This window comes from Platalea leucorodia (genome assembly GCF_965183815.1).
Source record: "Platalea leucorodia genome assembly, chromosome: 11".
Lineage (NCBI taxonomy): Eukaryota > Metazoa > Chordata > Aves > Pelecaniformes > Threskiornithidae > Platalea > Platalea leucorodia.
In genome coordinates this window covers 9648677-9673377 of record NC_138833.1, presented here as the reverse complement: position 1 = coordinate 9673377, position 24701 = coordinate 9648677, and the positions used below count along the sequence as shown (strand labels likewise).

General features: G+C 38.0%; 1 protein-coding gene across 17 annotated transcripts in view; it reads right to left on the bottom strand.

The window, feature by feature from the left end:
- The window catches only part of ANKHD1 (ankyrin repeat and KH domain containing 1), a gene marked incomplete at its 3' end in the record, with an annotated part of 121926 nt that overhangs the window by 29755 nt on the left and 67470 nt on the right, over positions 1-24701 (bottom strand). For 16 of the 17 annotated variants that reach the window (XM_082324262.1, XM_082324273.1, XM_082324272.1 and 13 more), the window contains 8 exons: positions 21388-21475; positions 20617-20744; positions 20306-20449; positions 19509-19611; positions 9391-10134; positions 1987-2132; positions 1724-1835; positions 740-885 (listed from right to left, as the gene is read on the bottom strand). In XM_082324262.1, the coding sequence (XP_082180388.1) occupies positions 740-885; positions 1724-1835; positions 1987-2132; positions 9391-10134; positions 19509-19611; positions 20306-20449; positions 20617-20744; positions 21388-21475 (1611 nt within the window). The remainder of the gene's footprint in view (positions 1-739; positions 886-1723; positions 1836-1986; positions 2133-9390; positions 10135-19508; positions 19612-20305; positions 20450-20616; positions 20745-21387; positions 21476-24701) is intronic. The other variant, XM_082324266.1, reaches the window with a different exon arrangement.

Here is a 24701-nt window from a genome sequence, read left to right as displayed (position 1 = left end):
TGTGAACAGCACTTTTACTGTTAAAGATCTGCAATTCCAAAGTCAAAGTGGAAACTCTCCAATTTTGACCAACTGTTTTAATCCTTACAAGTTCCAAAACTTACCATTCCTGTACCTGGCACAGAGCCTTTTGCCATCCCCATGCCATCTTCTAAGCTAGTATGCCCATGACTAAAGTAGGAAGGATTTAACAAATCCTATTTGGACAAAAAAAAAAAAAAAAAAAACCCCAAACAAAAAAAAACTGAGAGAAAACTGAAACATTCTTAACAGACTAGCATAATGTGCCCTGCACCGCATCGGCACTTATCAGCCCTGCACATTACCACTAAAACCATGTACTGCCAACACAGAATTCCAGTTTCTGTCCTTGTGTGCCTGCACCAGCTGTTTTAGTTTTGAGAGCGGGGAGGATGCATAAGGGAAGTGTTCAGTGAATGAAGTTATTCATTAAACATCTCTATCTCCCTCACAAAAGTACTTATCTTGCAAGGATACATCAACAGAAGAATGACCAGAAGTTATAACAACCATTAGCTAACAAAACTGGAATAGGCAAGGGAGAAAAGAATAAATTCCCTTTCCTCTTGGAAGAAGAAAAAGACTTAAACTAGCTACACTTATACAGGTTAAAAACCTTCCAGAAAAAGGATGATTTATTATACAATCAACAAAACACTGTACAAAAAACTACCTACAAAAACCAATTCAAACCCATTGAGGACAAATATGTCTGTACCTCTTGGCGTCCACCAGAGCATGCCAACGAAAGCGGAGTATCCTTTGTGCGCTCAGACTGTGCTTCTATATCCCCACCTTTGTCTAGAAGAATTTCCACTACACCAACATGTCCAGCAGTTGCAGCCAGAATCAAAGGTGTAAAACCTAGTAACAAGATAGCATGTTAAAAGCAACCTTGAGAATCTCAAAAGTATTATTAAGGAGCAGAAATGCACAAAAGGGTTAATTCACAATGACTTCTACTGATCAGACATGTCTTTCTCAGACTGGGGGTTTCCTGGTATAGGCCACAATCTCAGACCCTTTCCTAGCCCTCTTCTGACCCATCTAGGCTCTGATTCTAGCCAAATATAATTAAAGGCTCTTCAAAAGAAATCTAAACAATACTTGCACTGATCAGTTTGGATTAAGTTCCGACCAACTCATCTCTTTAGAGAAGTCACAACTTTCCACTTAATTCCTATTTAAAAAGCTCCAACAAGCGAACACGATGTACACTGTGCACCTTGCTTCTTTCCAGTGGTCAACGTGCCAAGGAGAGAGGCATGGTAGGTTTTGTTCTCTCAGCTCTAAAAGATTTGAGATTTTGCTCAACTCTGTAATTGGGAACACTACGATACACAACCTGACAACTACTCCCCATTAGCTTTCTCAGTCAGGATTTTATATTTACCCCCATTAGCCACTCTACATAGTATGCTAAGGTCTTTTGTAGAGGGTGAATCATAAGGACAAGTGCTTCACATTTTGCAGATCTGCTTAAGATACCACTCAGATGCACTTCCTTTCAAAAATATAGATAGAAAGGCATGCAATGTCACTGGCTTTATATGGCCAATATTTCAACATGCAGTGCAAGAATGCAGTTCTACATTTTTGCAAGCTTTGGTAATTTCTGAAGCAAAGTATCCCAAATCCCAATTTGAAATTCACTGTTTCAAGTTGTAGTTCATGGTCAAACTGTTTTACTGTTTTAGCTTACCCTTCTTGTCTCTGTGTTCAATATTGGCACCACGTGCTATTAGTACAGATACAAGTTCTTCATGACCTCCCGCACATGCAAGGGTCAGAGCAGTGTCATGATTACTTTCAGTCTGCACGGTTGGGAAGAAAAAGAAGCAGATATTCAGAAATTAAAAATACTTTAAGAGAACTTTAACATTTTTAAGACAGTACTAGATTAAATTTTTTCCTTTCAGAATTTATCAGAATCAAATCCACTCAAAACCAATTGCAATTACTCACATGTGCATCGATGTCAACTGAAGGATACATAGGGAGCACTGACTGCGAGGGCACATTGCTCAATGCCTGTGAACAAGGCTCAGGCGTAGGGGATTCGGTAGTGTGCGAGGAGCTGGTGGAGCCACTGGGCACTCTGCTGTTCACAGCTGAAAAGTAACACCATGTTATTAATCCACTCTTAGGAATGCCACATTTAATATGAAAAATATTTAGTCCCATAAAACTGCAACAGTCTACTATAAAAACAGTAATGGGGGGAAACAAATTCAGTATTCCTAAAAACAAATGTGTTGGTGTCTTGCGCAAAGAAGCCTTCCGGCAGTTAAACAGTGCAAGTATCATCTCCAAACTGTGTTAAGTTAGAAAATAATTTTATAAATTAGTCTGTATGTATTACAAGTATGAATTATGAAGATTATTAGTTATCCCTTTCAAATTGTAACCTTCACTGTTAGAGCGCAATCATATGCTCAGTCTAAACAGGCAAATGATTTATCCCTAAAACACAAACCTAATGTTCAGAAATACAGTCTCATTCTGGAATTCAAAAGTTTTTCATGTAAAGGTTAGTGCACACCTAGTCTCCAGAGAAGGTTTTCAAAGCAAGATGACTGACAGGAACTTACACCATTAATCGTGTGTCAGAGTTAAAACAACCCAGGAAGGGTGGAAGAGAAGCAGACAGGAGGGGGCAGTCAACAAAAATAAGAAAGCTGAAAACTGTCTGTGCTCCCTAAAATTTATTCTGATTGATCCACAGCCTGTAAAAGATTTCATCCTGAAGATCTAGTACATCTCAGGAACACAAGGAATGCAACTTTATCTTCTTTTAAAAGAAAATTAAAAAAAAATTGATAATTGAGAATCCCATTTTATTCACCTAGTTTTAAATGAAGCTTTACCAGAAGAAGCAGCGTAATATCCCTGCACATATATATCATGCGGCCAAGACCTCTGCCTGCCTTTGTAACCAAATGAGAGTCTGAGGGGAGCCCAAACAAATCTAAGGCTCAGCTGGGATTACTTGGCAGGAAGGTCTAACAAACCTACGTACTAGCTATGAGTACACCTTAACAATAGTATGCCATGCTAATGTAGCAGCTGGATTTGACAAGTATTGTCACTGCTGGATTGCCAAATTTCTATACTGTGCAGCCTCATTAGATGGAATACCTGTTTAGCTTTAATTATTCCAAGACACATAGTATTTTGTAGTATTCCTGGAACAAGCAACTGATGGAAAACACTAACAACTGCAGATAAGAAATAAGCAGCAGCATTTTGCTTTTGTTGAAGCATTTCAAACAATAAGGGAAGATCACAGATGAATTCAAACCTGCATACAACTTAAAGAGAAATTTTTGCAAACCTTTCCCAGCTCAACCTTCCCAATTCCATTGACAAATTACACACCAGCAATTACTCATAGGAAAATGGTGCAGACAGAAAAGTCTTAGAAAAATCCTCAACATGACCACTAATACCACTTATTCAGCCTACAGGACTGCATATAGGACTGCATATGCGAGACAAAGGAAACAGACTGGAGCAAGTTTAGATGGGTCACTTCAGTTGGGTTCTGGAAACATGGAGGCGGTTTGTCACTGAAATTTTGGGAGGTGACAGTTTTCAATTGTATTTAAGTAAAGCATTCTTCATGGTGCATAGGCAAAAACCAGCATTAACGTTTGTCTACCACATTTAAGCAACATAGTATCTGAATTCAGAGTTGACTTGCTTCACATTACAACCTTCACAAGCAAAACAGGTTTGTATTAAAAGTTTCAAATATGAAACCTCGCACACTTAATCTGCTTACTATGGGTTATCACTTATAGCAGCAGATGAGCATTAATTAGTGCAATACAATTGTTTTCTTGCTCTATGCACTGAAGTGCAAGATAGTAATTGGATTTCTAAAGATTATTCCTTCCAAAATACAAAACACCAAATCACCCTGTGAAGGACTTAAATCAAACTGGTCCTTCCTTATGAAAGACACTGGCTCAATGCTTTCAGATCTTGCAACTACAGTTACATCTAAAACTACGTGCATGTGCTGTGCATACAAAGCAGGGGCTGCGCAGAGGGACTCCACTTGAGCCAGTTTAAGGGTCCTTAATGTAATATATTCAGCGTTGCTGTTACAGGTTCCACAAATTCTCTACATTTCACATCTATGACTGAAAATGTCCAAGTATTTCTTGCATACTTTAGATTTTCATCATATGTTTGAAACATGTGAGTGTGCGCTAACCACTTCACGTGCACAGTAACAAGTCAAACGTGAGAGAGAACAGCAACAGCAGTAGAAATGCAGATAAACCCTGTACTGATACCTCAAACTCTTGTTTAAAATAAAATCTAACAACAAACAGTCCTACAATGCCCACTGATTAATCTTCCCCTCTATAACTACTGAGTTTACAAAACTGCAGGATTTTTTAAAGTGTAATTTTCTATTTCCTTAGTGTGGTTGGCAAGCTGGCCCAATGGAGCATCAACATAATTCGTGCTCTGTGGAGCAAAACATGTCTGAGAACTTCTACCTCCAGTTTTCTGGGGCTGATTTAGCTCAGCTGAAGTTACGCAACATATAGATTTTTCAAGTCAAACATGACCTTGCAATAATGGTTCCAACATCCCTTCGCATACATTTGTATGAAATTGGAGTTAACTCATATTTTCTCAAGTCCGTTTCTGGATTACCAGCCTCAAACACAAGAGGTGGGACAGCTACTCCTCCTGCAAACCCCATCCAGGGAGACGAGGTCATCCTACTGACAGGACACAATGGGAGAGCCACCTCTCTGCTTCTGCCTCCAGCTACCAGGAAGAGCCCAGCTGTGCCCTCAGGGATGGCTTCATCAGTCTGACACCCGCCCCAGGGAAGTCGAGGACGTCTTGCCAGTCACTAGTTTTTAGCAGGTCATAGTGACAGTGCCAGAAGCTAATGTGCAGTCTCTCTGAGGGGCAATACCACCATACCCACTCCAGACTTTCATCTCTATAACTGGCATTAATGCAGGAATGACTGCGGCACCGCAGCTCGGCAGTGGAGAGCAGCACTGGCACTGCCTGCGACACCAAGGCTATCTGAAGGGCATAAAACCAACCGTGGGGGATGATCACCTTCAACATCTCTACACCATGCCACAGGATTTTAATGGACTAGAAAAACATGCAGCTTTCACCCTCCGAGAAGGGGAAAACTTTCCAACATGCAGATTGCTTCCTACGGAACAGGTGTTTTGTCTTTTCACCAGGAAGGGTACCAATAAACACAATGATAGCTAGGCATTGATTAAGAAAACAAATAAAAATTAGTTTTTACAATGTGTACCTCAGATCTTTATAAAATACCTATTTTGTGACATAGGTTTTGGACATTTCCATAGACTTCAATATTCAGAAGACTTGTATTAAAAAAAAAAAAATGTTCTACACACAACAAAATCCAGGTTCTCCACATTTTAAGAAGGGCTTGCAACTTTCCAAAGAGACTTTCTTTGAATCAGTGTGAAGTTGAAGACAGGTCTCCAAAGACATGGATGACTACTTTCCAAAGTTATGAAAAAATATCACAGGAAACATGAGTAAAACAAAAGGAAGCAAGAACTTGGTATTTTATCTAAGTACGACTCTGGAGGCATTGGCAGAACCCCGAGAAAGCAGCTCTGGATGAGATTGCAGCTGTAGTCTGAAACTGCATGTACCTAACCGTTGTCATGCTGTGAGCATGAACATTCATAAATATTGGACTTGGATTTCAGCTCCCCTTTCCTCAAAGGAACTGGGATTTTCAGGACAAAGAAAACAATCCTTTTTTCATGACTGAGCAGTCTTTCAGCCTGTCCACGCAGCTTCTCAGTAACGTGTTACTGCACAGAGGCTTTTGCACATTGGTACCTGCATCTTGTTTCATGAGTCACCATTTCTCACTCTGGATTATCCTAGTAACCAGTTTTACTCCAAAGAGCAATCCTAAATACAGTAACTTAGATGTCACCTTCCAAATCATTACCTTAAAATATCACAACTGTGTATAACTGACCACAACCAGAATTTCAGAACCAAATAACAGTTAATAAAGTTTCTCAAAACACATCTGGAATTTCAGTATACAAATGGGAGCTTGCAGAAGAAGAGTCAGACAGAAGCACACAGAGATGCCACCTCCTGACTAAAAATACCAGCTGAGTAGAACAAACAGGAATAAAAATATTCCAGCTAGAGACAAAACCTAGCAACAACAACAACAAAAAAAAAAAAGTTCCTCATCTTGAATACCCTAAAACGGCAAAAAAGCCTCAATTCAGATACTGCCAACTAAGAAATCTACTACAGTAAATGCATAATGTTAACTGAAATGAAACCCCAACTATGCAAGACAAGATACTTTAAGAAACCAAATGTGTACTGAGTAATGAAAATTAGATCCAAAAAGTCCTCTTCTATTGGAAGATGTGATCCAAATTAATTTATTGCTTTCCCACTCTAAACTGCACACCTATCTCTCTTTTGTAAACCCAATTAAAATTTTGACTGTAGTAAGTCACACCTTCAAAGATAGGATTACTTGCAAGATTTTTTGCTTCAGGACATCTAAATAAACTCCATTACAACCAAACCCATCTGGAGTGGAAAGAGCTGCTTCATTTTTAGGTTTTACCTGACTTTCCAAAGGTTACTCGGTTACTTCTGCGAAGCTTTATGAAAGAGGGGACTCAGGTACACGTCTACCAGTGACTGACTGCCAGCAAGACTTCCATCACTTTGCACCTTGACATCAACCATCTCAACACCTAGCAACTGACAAATTATGCCAGCAGACTAGCAAGATAATTACTCCATTTATGTATGTTGTCACAATAAAGTCAGTCAGCAAAATAAAGACTTGAGGCTTTGTAGAAATGCAAGTTGTCCCTTACAACTAGTCTCAACCAAGGCTTTGAAAAATTTGTCTCTTGATACATCATCACTGTTAAGAGCAACAGTAAAAGGTATTTCAGTGCAGAGGGCAAAAAGTCAATTTAATATTTCTGTTCTTCTGAAGTAGACCTAATACAAACTGGAATACTCAGCAGGAATAGAAGTGTTCATACCTCTTCTAAACCAAGAGTCACTCACCACCATTACTGCAGCTCCACCAGTGGTACCATGATCAAGGTAGACACTTCATCGGCACACCCGAGTGTGAGACAAAACTCCTCTAAGAGACAGACTTCCTGCACACCAGGCACAAGCCACGTAACAATTTTATCTGGCATCTGTAGCACGCATGTAAAAATCAGTTCTCATAACAGTTTCTATTCTAAAAATTTCTTTACAAAATTAAGGACTAATGGGCAAGGTTGTGGAAAAAGGTGAAGTGCGTTTTAAATATGGATCAAAGAGTTAGGAGTATGAGTAGGTAGGTTTACAGCTTGTTTTTAAATGTACATAAATTTGAGATATAGTAGGATTGTAATTTACACAGGGGTCACTCTTTTACACAATCTGGATTTAAAAAATGAGCAAAATATCTAATTCTCTTCCAACAATTTTTTTGGGGGAGGGAAGAAAAACAAACTTATGAATTTCAGAAGAAAATAGATTTCAATAAAGCAACATCAATACATTTTTGCAGGAGCCTCTGGAATTGGACAGCTAAAGTTTCCTTGAGTTGCATTTCTGTAAATATAGTTTTTAGTAGTTGTAGAAGAGCGTGCTATTTGCATCAATTTTTGAAATGAGTAAATCTCATTTCTTAGCAAAAGATGTCTTTAATTTCTTAGCAAAACCAGTAAACAGTTTCAGAAAATGAACGAATATCTATTCAAGTTTTTTTTAAATTATTTTTAAGATAAAGTTTTTCTGGTTGTTTGCAATCTTTTTTCAAACTGCACAGTTCTCACACTCAGCTGACTGCAGCAGTTTTTCATTTTGGGTGCACTGAATATTTTGAATGTAATACACAGCTGCTAACCATGAAAGGGTATATACTGCATGGTCTTGTGCTAGATACGTTAAGCTGTCAGCAACAGGAACTACTCCAAAGATTTAGCTCTTGTTGATTATATTTTGCATTAACCATTCAAATTTTCCTCCTCACACACTCTAGTACTAAATCTCGAGTAATAAAAATCAAGAATAATCCAATTGCATTTTTGGTTTTTTTTCTTGGCTGAATACTCTGAAGAGCACCATAGAGTGGGGGCAGGAGGCACGCCATGCCAGAAAAGGGGGAACGAAAACAGATTCTCTAAATACAAGAGAATTTCTTTGAATTACACTGTATAGCTGAAGGGAGCTGATACAACACACTACACTATTCCACCAACTATGGATTCCATGGGAGGTTGCAAAATTGCAGGCAGTCTTGACTTGCATGAGCTTGATGTAATTACCATTCTAAAAGTTCACAGGAATGGATGGCAAAAGGTCTTATCCCACATTTCTACAACCTTGAAATGAACTTAAGAGGACAGGGCAGCGACTACGAAGGGGTCAGGGGGAGACAGGAAAATAAGGGCTGAGGGACAGACACAAGGTGCAAAGAAACATTGAAAAACACTGAATTAAAAACAAACAAACAACAACAAAAAAAAATCCTACAGACCAAACAACACTGGCTATATCCTACATACCTCCAAGCAGCAAACATCAATCCTAGTCAAATCCATGAAATGAAGTCAACCAAAACAATACCTCTTTTTCCACAAGGGGACTCACACAACCCAATGTGTGGGAACTTCCATTCCTCTTCACACCATTATCAACAAATGGAAGGATGTTTGGATTTTTGCATTTCATCCAGATAACAGGACACATTTTTGCCATGTTATATCTAACAAGCAGATATTCCTGTACAACAACTAGGGTTTAGAGGGTTTTGTGAAAACACAAGCCATTACAGAACTGAGTGGTTGTGTGGATTCCAGGTTGTGCTTAAACTGTACCAACACCTCAAGCAGCAAGGAGAGGGACACATTCGTCCACACAAGTGACAAAAATTTGGCTTTTTCTAGAGATGGCTACTACACTGAAGAAAGTCACTGAGGCATAAGCCTGTATAGAAAATTCTACAGAAGATATAAAACGGTCACGCTTTCAAGTTTCCTAATGGGCACCACTAATCGCTCATGATAAGGCGTTTTAAAGAAGCACAGAAAAAGATGAGGCCAAAGGGGCTAAAACAGGTCTCCAGTACAGGAAGTGTTGCACTTTGGAAAAAAAAAAAGATATTTAGAAGTCTAATGTTAGAATTGGAAGTCACTGTTAGGATTAATAGCACTAATCAGGAACTTATTCTTAAGCAAGTATTCCCAAACTGGAAAACCCCAAGATGTTTTTGGAGGGAAGGAGAGAGAGGGAAACTGAGCACACAAATTAATGCAAAAATAGGTATATTTCTTAACCCACCTGCTATTAGGTCATCAAGAGTGTCGGTAAGCGTCTGTGCTGGAGTGGCAACCATTAATCCGTCTGGTTCTTGAACTAAGAGCCCCTGCCCAGCAATTTGCTGCTGCTGTCCTACATTCTGCTGATTCCCTAATGCTTTCTGAAGTTCAAGAGACTCTGTCCCATTATAACCTAAATTACCAGAAAAGTTACATTGCGGTGCTGGCAAAGGCTGGATAGGGACAAACTCTATTTGTTCAGCAGATGGTGGAGACTGTTGTTGCTCATCATCTTTAGACAAGATTGTGTCAACCTGAGGTAACCCTGAAAAGTTATCCTCTGGCAGACCCTTATCAGCTTCCACTTCTGGGAAGACCCCTGTAAGTGGGCACTGCTGCTGCAGGGGAAGTGGTGTGTCTGTCTGACCTTTGGTCTCCAAATATTCTTTGGTAAACTGCTGCTGGGTTTTCATCTGCAACTGCCTTTCCACCTTCTGCAGCTCCTTCAATATTTTCTTCTTCTTCTGTACTTGTTCTTCTCTGTTCTTTTTAAGTTCTTCAATCTTATCTTTATTTAAAGGTTCACCTTGAATTAATTCCAATGATTTAAGTTGTGCTTTTTCAATAGCACTAATTCTCTGTCCAAGTTCATTCAGCTTGCCTTCAGTCTCTTCTACTATGCATTCCAAAGGCTGGTATGGGTGAAAAGGTGGCAGTAGGTCCTTATCTGCTACCTGCAGGGAACTTGACTTCTGCTTGGATGCACCTAAGCACATGAAAAATGTTTGAAAAAATGCCATGCTGAAGATACCCCAAACCTCCCCTCTCACCCACCAAAGAAAAAAAAAAAAAAAATCTTTACAACTAATACTGCACATCTATCAAACCACAGAAAGGTAAACCCTACAGTCCATGTTAAGATAAGAAAGGACAAAGCAATAGCTGGAATTTTCAATATTGTTCCTAATATCCCTTTGAACACAGCTATTTTAATCTTAAGGAATAAGGAACCTTTATGGTTTCTGACATACATGACAATGCATCTGGGAAGTGAAATCAGCAAGAAGGGCAAGGCAATTCAAATAATTTACTGAGTTCCCAAACTTGTTCTGGTGTGCAGAGCAATTAAACTAAGACTATTTTCCAGAGGTTAACTTCCAACAGCAAGGTTACAAGCAAAAGTAGTCTATATTCGAGAGAAGACTAACTCTACAGTGAACATTTTGAACTAGTATTTCTCCAAACACTATAGCATTCCACCTTTACATTACGAACAGAATCCTGCCAGTGCAGACTTAATGTATACAAATATACTTTGAAGCTTTTGCACCTTTTTAAAAGTTCTCAGACAAAATTAACAGCTCACTTGCCTCCCTCTCTCCAGTAACAAATTAACAATTCTGCTCACTATTAAGTCTCAAAAAATAATCTTCAACACAAATCTAGCAAGGAACATCAAGTCAGGGCAGCGCTTCTCTGAGTGCTCACTGCCTTCAAGCAACCCAAGGCTGCTTTCCCAAAAGCCTCATCTGTGAAACCTCCAGTCACATCTTGGTAATACAATTCTATTAAGTGCTGAAATTTTAATTATGACTTCAGTGTAAGAAACTTTAATCAAAAATGTGGGAGGTTTTAGCCTTATCAAATAATTTTCTGCACTACCACTCATTTGCTATACCCAAACAGTGACATATGTAGCTTTAAAACAAACAAACAAAACCCCCAAAAAACAGAAAAAAGAAAACTTGAGTATTTACAAAGCAGACTCATACAACTAATCATTAAAAGGGGAATTAAAATTATGTACAGTTTGAGCCATGGCTTAATGAAGTTACCTAAACATCACACAGTTAAGTGAAAATCTGGATGCAAGAACTAAGTCCCAGATCAGTCACTAGCTCTGGAAGTTTCCTAAAACACTGATTTATTTCTCTCTGGGCTTTCCTTCACGACAATATTAATTCACAAGTGACTTCATTTTGCATTGCTCTCAAAACAGAAGTCACATACACTTCACTCTGAAATGAATCTTTTTTTGAGAAACTAATTGAAAAACCAAACAAATGTGAGAATTTTCTCTTATAAAGAGAAAGAACAAATATTAAAATAGACTTGAACCAACTCTGTACTGAATATCTTCACCAGACTCTCTGGAATGAAAGCAAACCATATCTAAATTTAAGGGAAACAACAAAAATCTTAACTCCAGGAAACACCACAGCATCCCACAAACACTGTAGACACCCTTCAATAAGCTCTTTCTCCAGCTCAGTACTTTACATGGCTGCCTTGTACAGGTCAGTAGCTCCAGCTGCATACCTATTCCAACCACTACCACTATTTTGTCTCTGAACTATTAAGCAAGTCCCAAGACAATTTCTTGGAAGACAATAAATAATTTGACTGAAGTTTAGCAATAACTTGCTTTGTACTGGCTGGTGGATATTTAGCTCGAGTCTGCTATAAGCTGCTGGTTGGCTATTTGGCTTTGTAGTATACTTAGGGTTTATATAGTTATCCTTTCATTTTAAAAAGTGTGACTTATAAATTAAGTTTTGCAGATCACTCTTGAAAAATATATTTGCACTCACCAAAAATCTCTGAAATGCTTGTCTAAATCTTTGTTAGACACCAGTAAAAGTCAATTGGTGTCTTTTGAAACTAAGCTGTTCCACTGCTGAAGTAGCAGAAACATTATAGTAACCTAACTGCAAATTAACCCTGCCTTTAAGACACGACTAAGATAGGAACCCTTTGCAGTGCTTTGTTTAATGTTGTTCCTAAGGTTACTCTATCTATCATTTCCATCCTAACACAAAGTAGTCCCACGACCTGGCAGCTCCAGACAGCTTCCATCACTCTGTAGGAAAGGAAAGCTGCAGTTCAGAGAGTCCTCAAATAATAAAGTACCAATATCATCCCTCTCAATTAAGTCCCACCTGGGGAGAAAACAAGCCTGTCATAGGAAAACTTTTCTACCAAGCACAAGAGAAAGTAAAGAGCAGAAGTACAGCTTCGTATTGAGACCTGGGCTGGGTAGATGAGGCAAAGCTTGTCTCACACCGGGCAGCACTCCCCAGACAGTGGCTCAGACCAGGAATGACCACGGAAAGTTGGGACAGTTTCTGAAGACAGGCATTAGCAAACCAGCAAATGAAGAGCTGGGCTCTTAAGTTCCAGAAGAAGTGCAGAGATTTACTTTAATCAGCTTCCAATTAGTTAGCAGGGCCACTTTCCAGGTTCCAGATCACCCTTTCCATGCCAGAAAATAGTTGCAACGTGTACTCTTGGGGATACTGGAAGAGGACGAGGGGTAGGAAGAAAGATCTTCTAAACGTGACATGCACACCTGAGCAGCCAGTTCAAACCAGAGGTGGAGAAGATGCTGTTGATAGCTTCGAATATGTAAGCGTCGTAATATTATAATATTGGAAGTATTTAAAAGTAGCAATTTCCTGTTTTACCCAAATCTTTTCTATATTACAATATCCTGAAAAATATTGTACTCATTTTAGTAGACAGTTATGAACAAGACACTACTTTATACTTTCACTTTTGAAATACCTAAGTAAGACTTAAAAATCCAATCATAGGCCAGATCACAACTTCCCCCCCCCCCCCTTACTTTGTTCATTTATATTTTTGGTGGAGCATCAATCTTCTACACAACCAAACTACTACAAAATTAAACCTAGCAATATTAAGTAGTCAATCTAGCATCTAAAGCAACTGCTTTGGCCACTTTTAGAAGACTTGTTTAGTACGAAATGAAGACTGAGGATCAATGAAATCCAGATGTTGCTACACAAATACCACCTGCCATCAGGTAATCGTGATTACAGGACAAAGAATTGTTTGGTTGACAGAAAACCCAGAGTGGTTCTGGGCACACCAGGAAAGCCACAGAGTAAGGAAACAACTGTTTCCTAAGTTATTTTGTGAACAGTAGCGCCAATTGCTTTTATTTATATTTCCATATTCCCACAGGTTTTGGTCCCTAACCTAACTCAGCCTTCACCACCATTCCTGCAGAGCACACGCATGTCTTCAGCCAGTTTTTTGACCAACACACACAACTCAGGGTGAGACCTACTCTGCACAAATGCAGCTTCTCATCCATTTCTCTGATCTCTTATTCTCTTCAGGAAATGAGAGGCTTCTCTGCCTTCTGGCTGCAAGTAACATTTAAAGGATCTAGACACTGTGAGCAGGAGGTTGGAAAAATAACTCATATTTACAGTCCTCAGGTGGCTCTCCTAAGCAATTAAACTCTTCTAATTTAAATTTGCTTAAAAACACATTCACTCTTTATAGGGTTGATGACTATGAACAAGTCTGATACCATATTTCTTCCTGAGTGCTTATGATTCTTGAGGAACTTGCTCTTCTAGCCCTGACTTCTAATCCATAGGATGTCATCTTCTCCCAAGAAAGAAGTCATTTATATGCCCTTTCACAATGAATAGAGCAGCACACGTAAGATGCTACTGGTCCAAAATAAACCTACCTAAAACTAGCTTACTGACCTCAATGACATTGTTATTAGATGTACCATCTAGATTTGCCAACACCCAAATGACAGCCCCGTACTTTACAGCAGTAGCACAGGCAGGTACCTGCACTGTCCTCTGCAAGTCTGAGGACTGAGATACTTACTCCAAGGAAGTGTCCAAGAAACATGAAGTAGTAAGTAACTTTCTTACACAAATGAAGCCTAGTTCAGATCTTACCCTAAAAGCACTAACTGATGAATTAGCAAGGACAGACATTTGTTGTATTTTAGAGCAAGCAACAAAAGTTTAAGAAAAATCACTACTTTATTTTTAAGGTCTTTTCAGAAAATTAAAAAGACCAAAGGTTTGTTTTTACAATCCATTATACTCTTCAGGAAGTTTCTGTCAACACAACTTGCATTTCAACGTAGTGGTTTTCATCTTGGCCACCACCTGAAACAGTTATATTATACTTTACTTTTTATTAGATGAAATTCTGGGACTTGTTGACAGCTCCTTAATTTCTAGAGTTGTTTAAAAAAAAAAAAAAAAAGAAAGAGTGGATCCAAATCAAAACAGTTACATTCCAAAAGATTTTTCCAGCATAAAAAAAAAATGACAGCAAGGAAAAAACTCAACTGTGTGATACACATTTGTACATTCAAATACATCTTCACTGCTGGAACCAATACCTAGTGTATAAATCTGAATGAATCACCATGTCATCCTGATAGGTAATATTACCTAGAACTTTTAAAAAACAAAACAAACCAAAAAACAAACCAAAAACAAACACCAAACCAAACAAGCCCCCCCCCAATAGAAACCAACCAACAAAAAAAAAAAAAAAAAAAAAAAAAAAAAAAAAAAAACAAAACAAAACAAAACCCACCAAAAAAACCCCAAACAGATTCAGTCCATTCCTCACTTCACAAAAGGCAGATGTCAGGAAGCATAAATCCATACTAAGATCTTTGTGCTTTGTTAACAGAATTGCTTGTCCACTGTTCTTGCACATTAGGGTTTTTTAAAAATCTGATTTCCCTCGGAAGTTGACAGATTTGCAGTCTGCAATTAAAATTCACCAGCCTCATCAACAGGAATAAGATGAGCTCAATATTGAATTTTTATGAAAATTCTGTGTTTAACTGTAATTCATATCAGTAAGAAATTCAGCTCTAAGAACCTGGGGAAACAATCAGTCAATCTATATACACGCAAATGCAAAGTACAACATTATATGATCTGGCTAATTGGGCAACAAAAAAATAGCTTACTTTTCCCAAGTAAATTCATCTGCTACATTGTTTTTAATACATACTTAATTCTTCTTTATAAAGAACAGGACAATTTGTGGAGGGCTGAATGATCAGATAAGTTTGTATTTTCATTACGTTCCTCCTGCAAACCATGCAGTATTTTTGCCAATCTTTATCACTCCTGCAGCTGTTTCTACAGAAAACTTGCAGGGAATAGGTGCAATGACATCCAACAAGCAATGGTTACATGGCTGAAACCAAGCCAAACTTAACTCAATTTTCTGACATTCAAAAATTTGAGTTACTTTCCAATCTTAGCTTTCTTCCCAAGTTTCCTCTGGTGGCTTGATGGTATCTAACCAGAAAATTGCTAAGATGTAATTAAATTAGTCAGTGTCAAACAGGTGACTGAAGCTTCAAAAGGAGTGGAATTTCACAAACCACCATGAAAATATCTTTATACACCTGTGCTCTTGAGTACCTACACAGGTGTCTTGTTTTTACATCATCTGCCTGCACTGCTAAAGATTCACATAAAGAATAACAAGTCTTTTAAGGCTACTAAGAAAGTATTAGTGAAGTTAGAAAGCCACGAGGCATGGACTGTTACATTTCACTTGGTAATTCATCCCACATAACTGAGTTGGCTGCTGACCCAGGCAGAAAATACGGAGGAAATGGCAAAAGTTAACCAGAAGATGCTGAAGCACATAAAACAACGAACAGGCAGCTACACTGTGCAGCAGAGAAGTCTGAAAGGAGTCAGAATGGAAAAGCAAGAATACCCGCTTGTTTTTTTAATGCCTTCAACTCAGTGAGAACAATGTAATCTTTCTAGTTCTACTGTTAACCTGGCCCCTATTTCAATTAAATCACACAACGTATGAGATCTCTGCCAGTATATAACTCAGTATTAGGCATAAAAGTCAGATATTGGAGTAAAAAATATTTATTGAATTTGTAGCTATTGAAGCTATGTGGAGTTTGTTTTTCCTTCCTTTCTCCAAGCCATTAGACTATTAGATTTTGTATGGCGATAGAGGTGATATCATATACTGAAGGTCTAACTTAAAAGGCTTACAGATTCCAAAAATCCCGCTCAACTTTAAGGGAACTCTGGTCTCCTTCCCACGGATCAAAGGCATATGTGGGCAGCTTTCACGTGAATTACTTAAGTCTATTAGGTCTTGTGGAATTCTAAGAAAACATGCACCCCAAATGAGAAACGCTGCAAGTTACTGTCCACTTAAAAGATAACAGTGGAGAAGTCTAATGACAGCATGTTGATGGGTTTTACGCACTCAGTTAAGGCCAATTAGTTCATTTGTAAGCACAATTTCAGATTAGCTATAAAGTAAGACAAATCTGGAGAAAAACTTACAAAATAACTGATACCTCAGCCTCCGAAAATAGACTACTTTAAATTTTGACATGTTTAAAAACACCTTACATAGTTCAAATATTTTGACTATGAAAACAATCCTGCTGCTTTCCACAGACTTCCTGAGCATCCTCTTGTTGCACTAGCATGTTGTTTTTCAATAACATTCTAAAAATGTGCTGTGGGTTCAAGCCACTGCACTCATCAGGCACGCTCTGTGAAAGACCAAGGCAGAATCACAAACACTGCTGGGAGCTTCAGATTCCACTCTTATTAAATATTAGCTTGCATTTACAAACTAGACCAGATTATCAATGGCAACACTATTACACCAGCTGACTTCTTGAAGAAATCCAACAGCATTCCTTTTGACCATTTCACGTGCTGGGCACCAAGACCCCCTTGCCACAGAGAACCAGATACAGGGGCACTTGAAGCTGCATCATAGCCACTGCACTTTACACCCCTCGCAGTGTGAAGTGGGAAAGACCCTCTGGTCCTGCAGAAATAGCACATATGTATTTTCTAGCCAAAAGACTCTCCGTGTTGATCTGCTGCATCAGAATTGCTGCTGAGCAATCCTGACTGTGTTCAAGTGAGGGCAGCAGCAAGTACAAAACACCAAGGAAGGGATCTCCTGCCTCTCCCCACAAAAGCACAGAGCTGAACTTCACTGGCATTTCACTTTTACATGGACACAACAGAAACATGCTAAACATAATGCACTAAAACGATTCTTCCTAAGCATGTAGAGTTGAGGTCTGTTCAGTCCCATGAACTAACTCTGCTGCTTCTTTCACCTGATTTTTCTTCAGCTCTTTAGGAGGTTACCATCTTTGTGTATCACCTTTATCCGCTGTCAGCTCTGAAATGTTTCTCTTTTGAGTTGGTAAACATTGGTATTAAATCCTTTGCCAAAATAATTATTCAAATGGCAACTATTCCATAGTCGTCTTACTTTACTGAAGAACAATAATGTAATTCAAAATTAGACCATAAATTCATCTTGAAAAACCTCACACCATATTTGAATCATAACAATAATATACAAGTGTATTCTCATTTTACACTTGACTTGCCAAGAACTTTTCAGGAAACAAGTTGTTACTATTGCATTTCTTGCAAAACTAATTTAAAAGCCAGACTGCACTGAGGTTAAGAAGGTCAGGTGCTCCTCTCCAAGTAGTTAAGAGTTTATACAAAAACTCAGGGGGCTACTTCTAACTGTGAAGGCAAGAAATTTGTCTTCCCAGGATTTTATTTTATTACATAAGAACTTAAGACTGCTCCCCCCTCCCGGGGAAATAACGAACACACCTTTATTCGCACCCTCTTTTGCCCCTCGTCTCCCAACAAGTCTAACAATAAAAGTCTGGTATAGTAAAGCCACACGTGTATAACAAGTAAGAATGGAAGTTAAAAGAACACTAACTCTATCACCATTAATGTAGCAGAGTGGTATCGCTACAGTGATCACACAGCGTTTATCACAAAAATACCATTTTTCCCCTAAAGATCTGCGATACACAAGAGCTTTGCATACAAAGTTTCCAGGAATGCTTCATCAGCCCAATGACACATTTCAGATTGCTACATCTCTTGCAATGCATCACAGATTAGTTTTGCTGACATGCATGAAGCACGTCCTGAAACACTGAGAACAACTACATCTCTCTGTGCCAGTTCCAACAACACAGTACTGCTAAAAACATGCCTAAAATATATGCTGACATTTCCAATAATGTTTTTTTTTTAAATGAGAGCTATTTCTTAAACTACAATCAACTACTTGCTTTTCATAATTTGATTAAATAACACGAGACTTTGAGCTCATAAATTTAGTCTTCTGACTCAGTATCAAGTAATCTCTCATTGATTCCCATGCCTCACAAAATGTATTTCCAGAACACTAACCCACTTCACAATACTAATAGTTCTTTAAATGTAAGGGCACACATGCCGGTATATAGCTTTTTGCTGTTTTATTTGAACCAGAAGTTGTATATTCTTTTAATTTGTTTGGTACTCATTTTTATCCAAAATATCAAGTCTCGCACATCCTAGGAAAAAGATATAATAACTGCATTTAAGAAGTCACACACATGGCATATATGCATGGGGAGAGTCATGGCTGCACACTTAAACACCATTAGGTACACAATTTTTTTCTCTATTCATTTGTGCCCCTCGGGGTCTTTTTTATTTGTTTGTTTTAGGAAGCACTGAGCACTTCCAGAATAAAGGAATTAAGTAAAGCTAGCTAATAGAGCTTTGGATACTATAATATTTAATATCCCTGTCCAAAACTGTAAATCATTAAGAGCTGCAATTTGTAACTTTCCACTTGAGAATCTGCTTCTCTTTCCAAGCTGACTTAGCAGACATGAAGAATTTGTTACGGAATCCATAGCTGGAAACAAACTGCTATATTTGCTAGTTAATGACTGCAAATAGTTTTAACCAGTCAGTTCAACCATGTTCAAAGCAAAAACCCTGATGTTATTATTACTTACAAGAGTACTAATACAAGAAAAATTCTCCTGTAAGTAGATCTGCATTGGCATTTTACAGTGCCAACGTGTTTGCATTGCTACTGTAGGAAAAGAAAAAAGTTGATGTATCAAGTTCATGGATAATAGTTGCAACTATTCCAGATGACCAATGTACAATATTCAGAAGTTAAAACCACACCTAGAGTTTATTAATTTTTTTAATCGGTCTGCACTATGGCAGTTACCAGTCATTTTCTTCCAAAAAATTAGAATAAGCATAATTCTAATAAATTAGAATAAGCATAATAAAATTAGAATAACCAGTGTTACTATACTGTAGAATACAAGAAAATAAGCAAAAACTACGCACTACATAAAATACTTTTAAGTTATACTTCATTAGAGGTGTTCAAGAATTGATGGAGTGGACTATACTATGCATAAGCTCTAATAAAATTGTCCCCAGCCTATCAGTTTCCAAATTGCATATATTCTCCGAGTGGCTACATACTAACCTTTCACCACTCCCAAGAGAGGTGGCGAGTTCTCTTGAGGGGTTCTGTCAGGTTCCTGGGGAGGTACGACCATAGCAAGTGTATGCACTGGTACACGTGGAACCTTAAAACAAAGCCACAGACACACACTCAGATAAAAAAAACCCTTTTGAATGGACCAGATCTTGAAGCATTAATACAAAGATACATTTCTACAGCAGACCTCCATTCCACTTTTCCCAAACTGTGTATGCTATGCTATCTCTTGGTATAACCTGTCCCATGCTATTTTATTGTGGATAATATGTCAAAGTTAACTATGTTACTCTTCACAAAATTCCAGGCTGTGTAGGCTGGAAAACTGTTAACATCTTTAGGCTTTTAATCAACTATCTCCACTGGAAAGCTACCTCTCCAGCATGCAGAATTCTAAATTTACACAATATATTTTCTTTCCTATAACAACCAAAATCAGCAACAACATTTGAGGGCTGCTGTCACAAGGGTTTAGAACTGTTGAAACAACATACTGAGCAAATGAAACCAAGAAAATAGTATTCTTTTGAGATACTAGGTTTGGGACTACCCCTTCTAAGGAGCATAAAAGTGAAGAAAGCTTATGCACTCTTCAGGACACTGCAGACAATACCTATCAACTTTCTCACTCTACCATTTTTAAATGTGTGGACTTTTTTAAATTTTTTAAATTCTTTCCACTTTATATGTTCACATCTAAACTAACTTCAGAAGTTAACTAAGGAAGTGCTTTTTTGCAACATTCATGGTGATATTAAAAAAAAAAATTCCTTATGCCTTACCTGAGACTGATCCTGAGATGGAGGTGTGAGCTGAGACAAGTCTGCTGCAGGAACCGACAAAACATTGTTTGGGTAATCCAGCAAGTAAGAAACAACATTTGTATGTCCTCCTTTGGCAGCTTCAATGAGCATTGTTGAGCCATCCTGAAGTGAGATTTTGGAAATAAAAGGCCAGAAGATGAATTTTGCTACTTGGTGTAGCATGTAAGATATGAATTAGACCATTTAAAATTGCACATTTACTAATCCATTAAAACAACTACGTTGGTTCTTTCAGTACCTATGATAAATACATAGTTTTAAGTGAATACCTTGAGCCGATGAGTAGGATCTGCACCGTGAGCCAGAAGGAGCTCAACAACTGCCAGATGGCCTCCCGCGCACGCCAGTGACACCACCGTGTGGTCATTACTAGCTGTAGCCCTGTTAACATTGGCACCTATAAAGAGAAGATGTCAGAATAAAACATGCAGAAATTCTTTTTAAATGAAAGTATCAACAAGTACAGTATTTTCTGGAACAGAGATAAACTTCTCTCTTCTACTCTTCCTAATTCATACACACTCCTGGAGTAAAAGCAAGGGATTTTGAATAACTGATGGCTTCTACACATCATCCTCCTCATCTTGTAAAGACAAGACAGTAAAGACAGTAATGACAGTAACAGTGGGCCTAAGTGGCAACAGAGAGGGAACACATACGGTGTACAAAGCACAACTTCTAAATTTTCATTCTAAGCACTTATCAGTGGAATTCCACCACATGGTGTAATTTTCACTGTTTCAGACAGTACTTGAGGATGTATTTTTCCTGAAGAAGGGAGTGCTTTTTAAAGAAACTGAAAATATTTGCTATATTTCAAATCTATTTATTTATCTACACAACAGAGTAGGAAAAGTGACTAGCAAAATATTTTGTGATTCATTGTATCATGAACTAAATGAAATTCAAAAAACCCTTAACGGTTTGACAAATGCTCATATACACATAACCAGATTAATTTTGGAGAAGAATCACAAACATGCAGAATTATAAAGTGGCATTTAAAGTTTTTAAATTAGTTATTTAAACTGGCATTTTACCTTTGCTAATAAGGAATTGCACAGTGCATAAATGACCAGCTCGTGCAGCCTTCATTAGTGGGGTTCTCCCACCTTCAGATTCATGCTCCTATTGTAAAGAAGAAATAACAGATGTATAAATGGGCAAAAATTATACCATTGATTCAGCTTTTGAACCATCTTGTGATTGGACCAGAATTGGCTGCCTCAGTAGAAGATCTATCTTATAAGCTGACTGTAATCAATATAAGCTGGCTGGAATCAATTTTCATGTTACCTTAAATACTGAATCATACTGTCAAAAAGCATTAAGACCACATCCATACTGTTATCACACAAAGACGTTTCCCTACTTACATACCGCTTTTTATTTTAGTGTTCAAATGCATAACATACTTGAGAACAGTAACATCTTGTTTCCTCCTCAAAAAGGGACAACTATTTAACACAAATATCATCCAGCAACAGGAAGTATACAAATAACTATGAACTGAGGTGCAACAGTTCTGAGAGCTGTCACATGCTGCATGCCAGACATTAAAATTGCAATAATGCCTGAAGTGCAGACAACATTTTTAAAACCTGCTGAAGAGGATCAGCAATAAAAATGAGACAAATCACTGCAGGTCACAAATAGTCTCTGAATAAGAGGACTGAAGAATAAAGCAGAAAGAAGACAAACCAACAAAAAAGGAAATGAGCAACAAGAACAGTTTTCTAATTTAAAAATTTCTGAATACTGGAAAGATGTGGCTGAATACAACTGTATTAGAGAAGTTACAGAAATAGAAAATTTGCCTGCGATGTAGATACGATCAATACCACAAAGAATGCTGACTAATCAACCCTCTCGCAGCAACAAGGGGAAAGAACATCATCCTCCTGGGAGTGTTTGTATTTGTGCTCTGAATATTCAGTCTGATCAATAATATACTAGGACCGTGGGTTTTTCTAATTAAATATCTGGGAAGCCAAGCTCTAAATTCACTATTTACTTCTGGAATTGCATATATATCTGACAGTGAAAGTTAACATGAAACTGCTGTTTACAAATATAAAAGTGGATGATACTGCTATTTACAAATATAAAAGGACAAGAATAGATTCGACAGAACAAATCAACTCCTTCCCATAGTTTCAGTATTCCTGAAAACTCTGCATATGTCCTTTGACATATGGCTTGCTTTGGTTGCAAGATGCACCTTAAGTTAGCTTTCTGTTCATACACTCAAGGAAGAAACCTCTTGACTGGATCTTCTATTGGAGACTGACCCCGTGCAGAAAATAGAAGCCAATCCTTTGCTGTAATGGGGGTTACACTACCCCTTCTCCTATGTGCTTTGGAAAGAGCAGAAACACTCTGCTCCTGTGACCTTCGTAAGAACTTTGTATTATTGTACACCGCTTTAACACACACTTAAATTCCACATTAGTGCTCTGATTTCTTTGCTTACTTGGTAGTATGATGCATAAGTGCACACAGGCAGGAAGTCACTTTTTTTTTTTTTTTTTTTTTTTTTTTTTAAATAAGTAGATTCCACTCCCAGGGCAAATGACTGCTTAGCTGTCGATAAATATATGCATGCTTTTGGACTGTCTGCATGTCAGAAATATTTGCAGGACATGTAAAGCTAATCATGTTAGTATGTGGCCCTATGATGTGCAAGAATTATTAGCATGCTCTTGAGCTCTGATGCTTACTCTGGTATTTGGCATAGTTTTTCCTTCCTTAGCCACTGCCAATAGATCATAAAAAGCCAGATGCTGCTGTTTGCCTTATTGCACAGTAAACCCCTGGTGCTGCCGGCAAATCACTCACAAAGCAGCTATGGATGCAAAGAACTATTGAACAGGACTGCTGAGCAGGACAAGAACATTACTGCCCAAACAATTTAATACACATTTCTAAATCCCCATTGATGCAACAGCAAAGATGGCAAGAAGCAAAAATTATTTTAGGTCATCTTAGCTATATTCAAGACAGTGAAAAGCCATCCTATATTGCATTCAAATGTAGCATTTCGGATAACTAGCAGTAAGATATCATTATTTGCAACATTCTCTTTTCCTAACAGACTTCACTGTTGAATTCTTAAACATGGATGTCAGGAGGCTTCCTCATTTAAATGCAATACAGTTATTCTGCCCAGTTCAACCAACTGTCACTTCATCAAGCAGGCAGAACTTGATCCTCAACTATTATACACTTCAAATACTTGCAGTACCATACTGCAGTATTGGACTACATCAGTCTAGCCAAACTAAACCATTTGTGTGCCCACCTGCTGTACATCTTCAAAAGTTATTGCATTTTGATGGTATTTTTCACATCAGAAGATAGAAATGCATATTTTATTTTAAGATGAAAGTAATTCTATGGCTTCAGCACTCTATTTGGCCCCAATAAAGGCTAGCAGATAGCATCAACTCAAGCTTTAAGGGAAAACATCTAGAACAAGGCAAAATAAGAAGCTGAGCTAGTGCAATGCCTTTGTCTACTCACATCCTTTCTTTTACCTGGAATGGCCATAAATTTCAAATATTTTTTGTTTAGCTGCAGTACATAATCAAAATCAGAACAGAGAACATGAAAGCTGTCCAAAAGCATCCCCTATCAGCTTTCCAATGTGCTTCTTCCTTGTATTAATATGAAGTACATGCAAATACTTATTTTGTAAGAACAAAAACTAGCAAAGAGTACTCATCTCCAAAGACAATTTCCCCAGCTATCTGTACTGTAGGGCTCACCACAGTATTCTGTCTCTCTTCACTGCTCCAATCCTGAGAAATATTGCAGGTAGTATGACCAGAAAGAAGTATAAGGGAGAACACCTATGCCAGCTTTGACTAGAAAAGACATTCTGTAAACACTTGAGTGATGTGCTCTCCTGCTAATTCTGCTTGAATAGAAAAAACAACCGAGAAGAATTTTCTGTAGGTTTGGGTACCGGACAGGAAGGAAGGGGAAAGCAAGAATATTACCCAAATCAGGTAAGAGTTTACATTATCTGCACCTTTTCCACTGGGACTCAAAAAGGAGATGAGAATCCAGTCAGTAATAATTATTTCCTTTCTAGACAAATCAATACTTCAGAGAGCAGAGCAAAAGCAGTGTCATCAGAAGCATCTTGCGACAATCACTGATTTTTTTTTTTTTTTTTTTTTTTTAATATTTTTCCCGAGTTCTCTGTTTTAGGCAATTCCAAGATCAGCTACATAAGGGCTTCCCCCCCACCCCCCTGTTCTCCTTGGTTCACAAGTATTTATGGTTGACAAATATTATTCACTAGGATTTTTTTTTTTCAGTTTATTTCAAAATTCATATGTTATTTAAA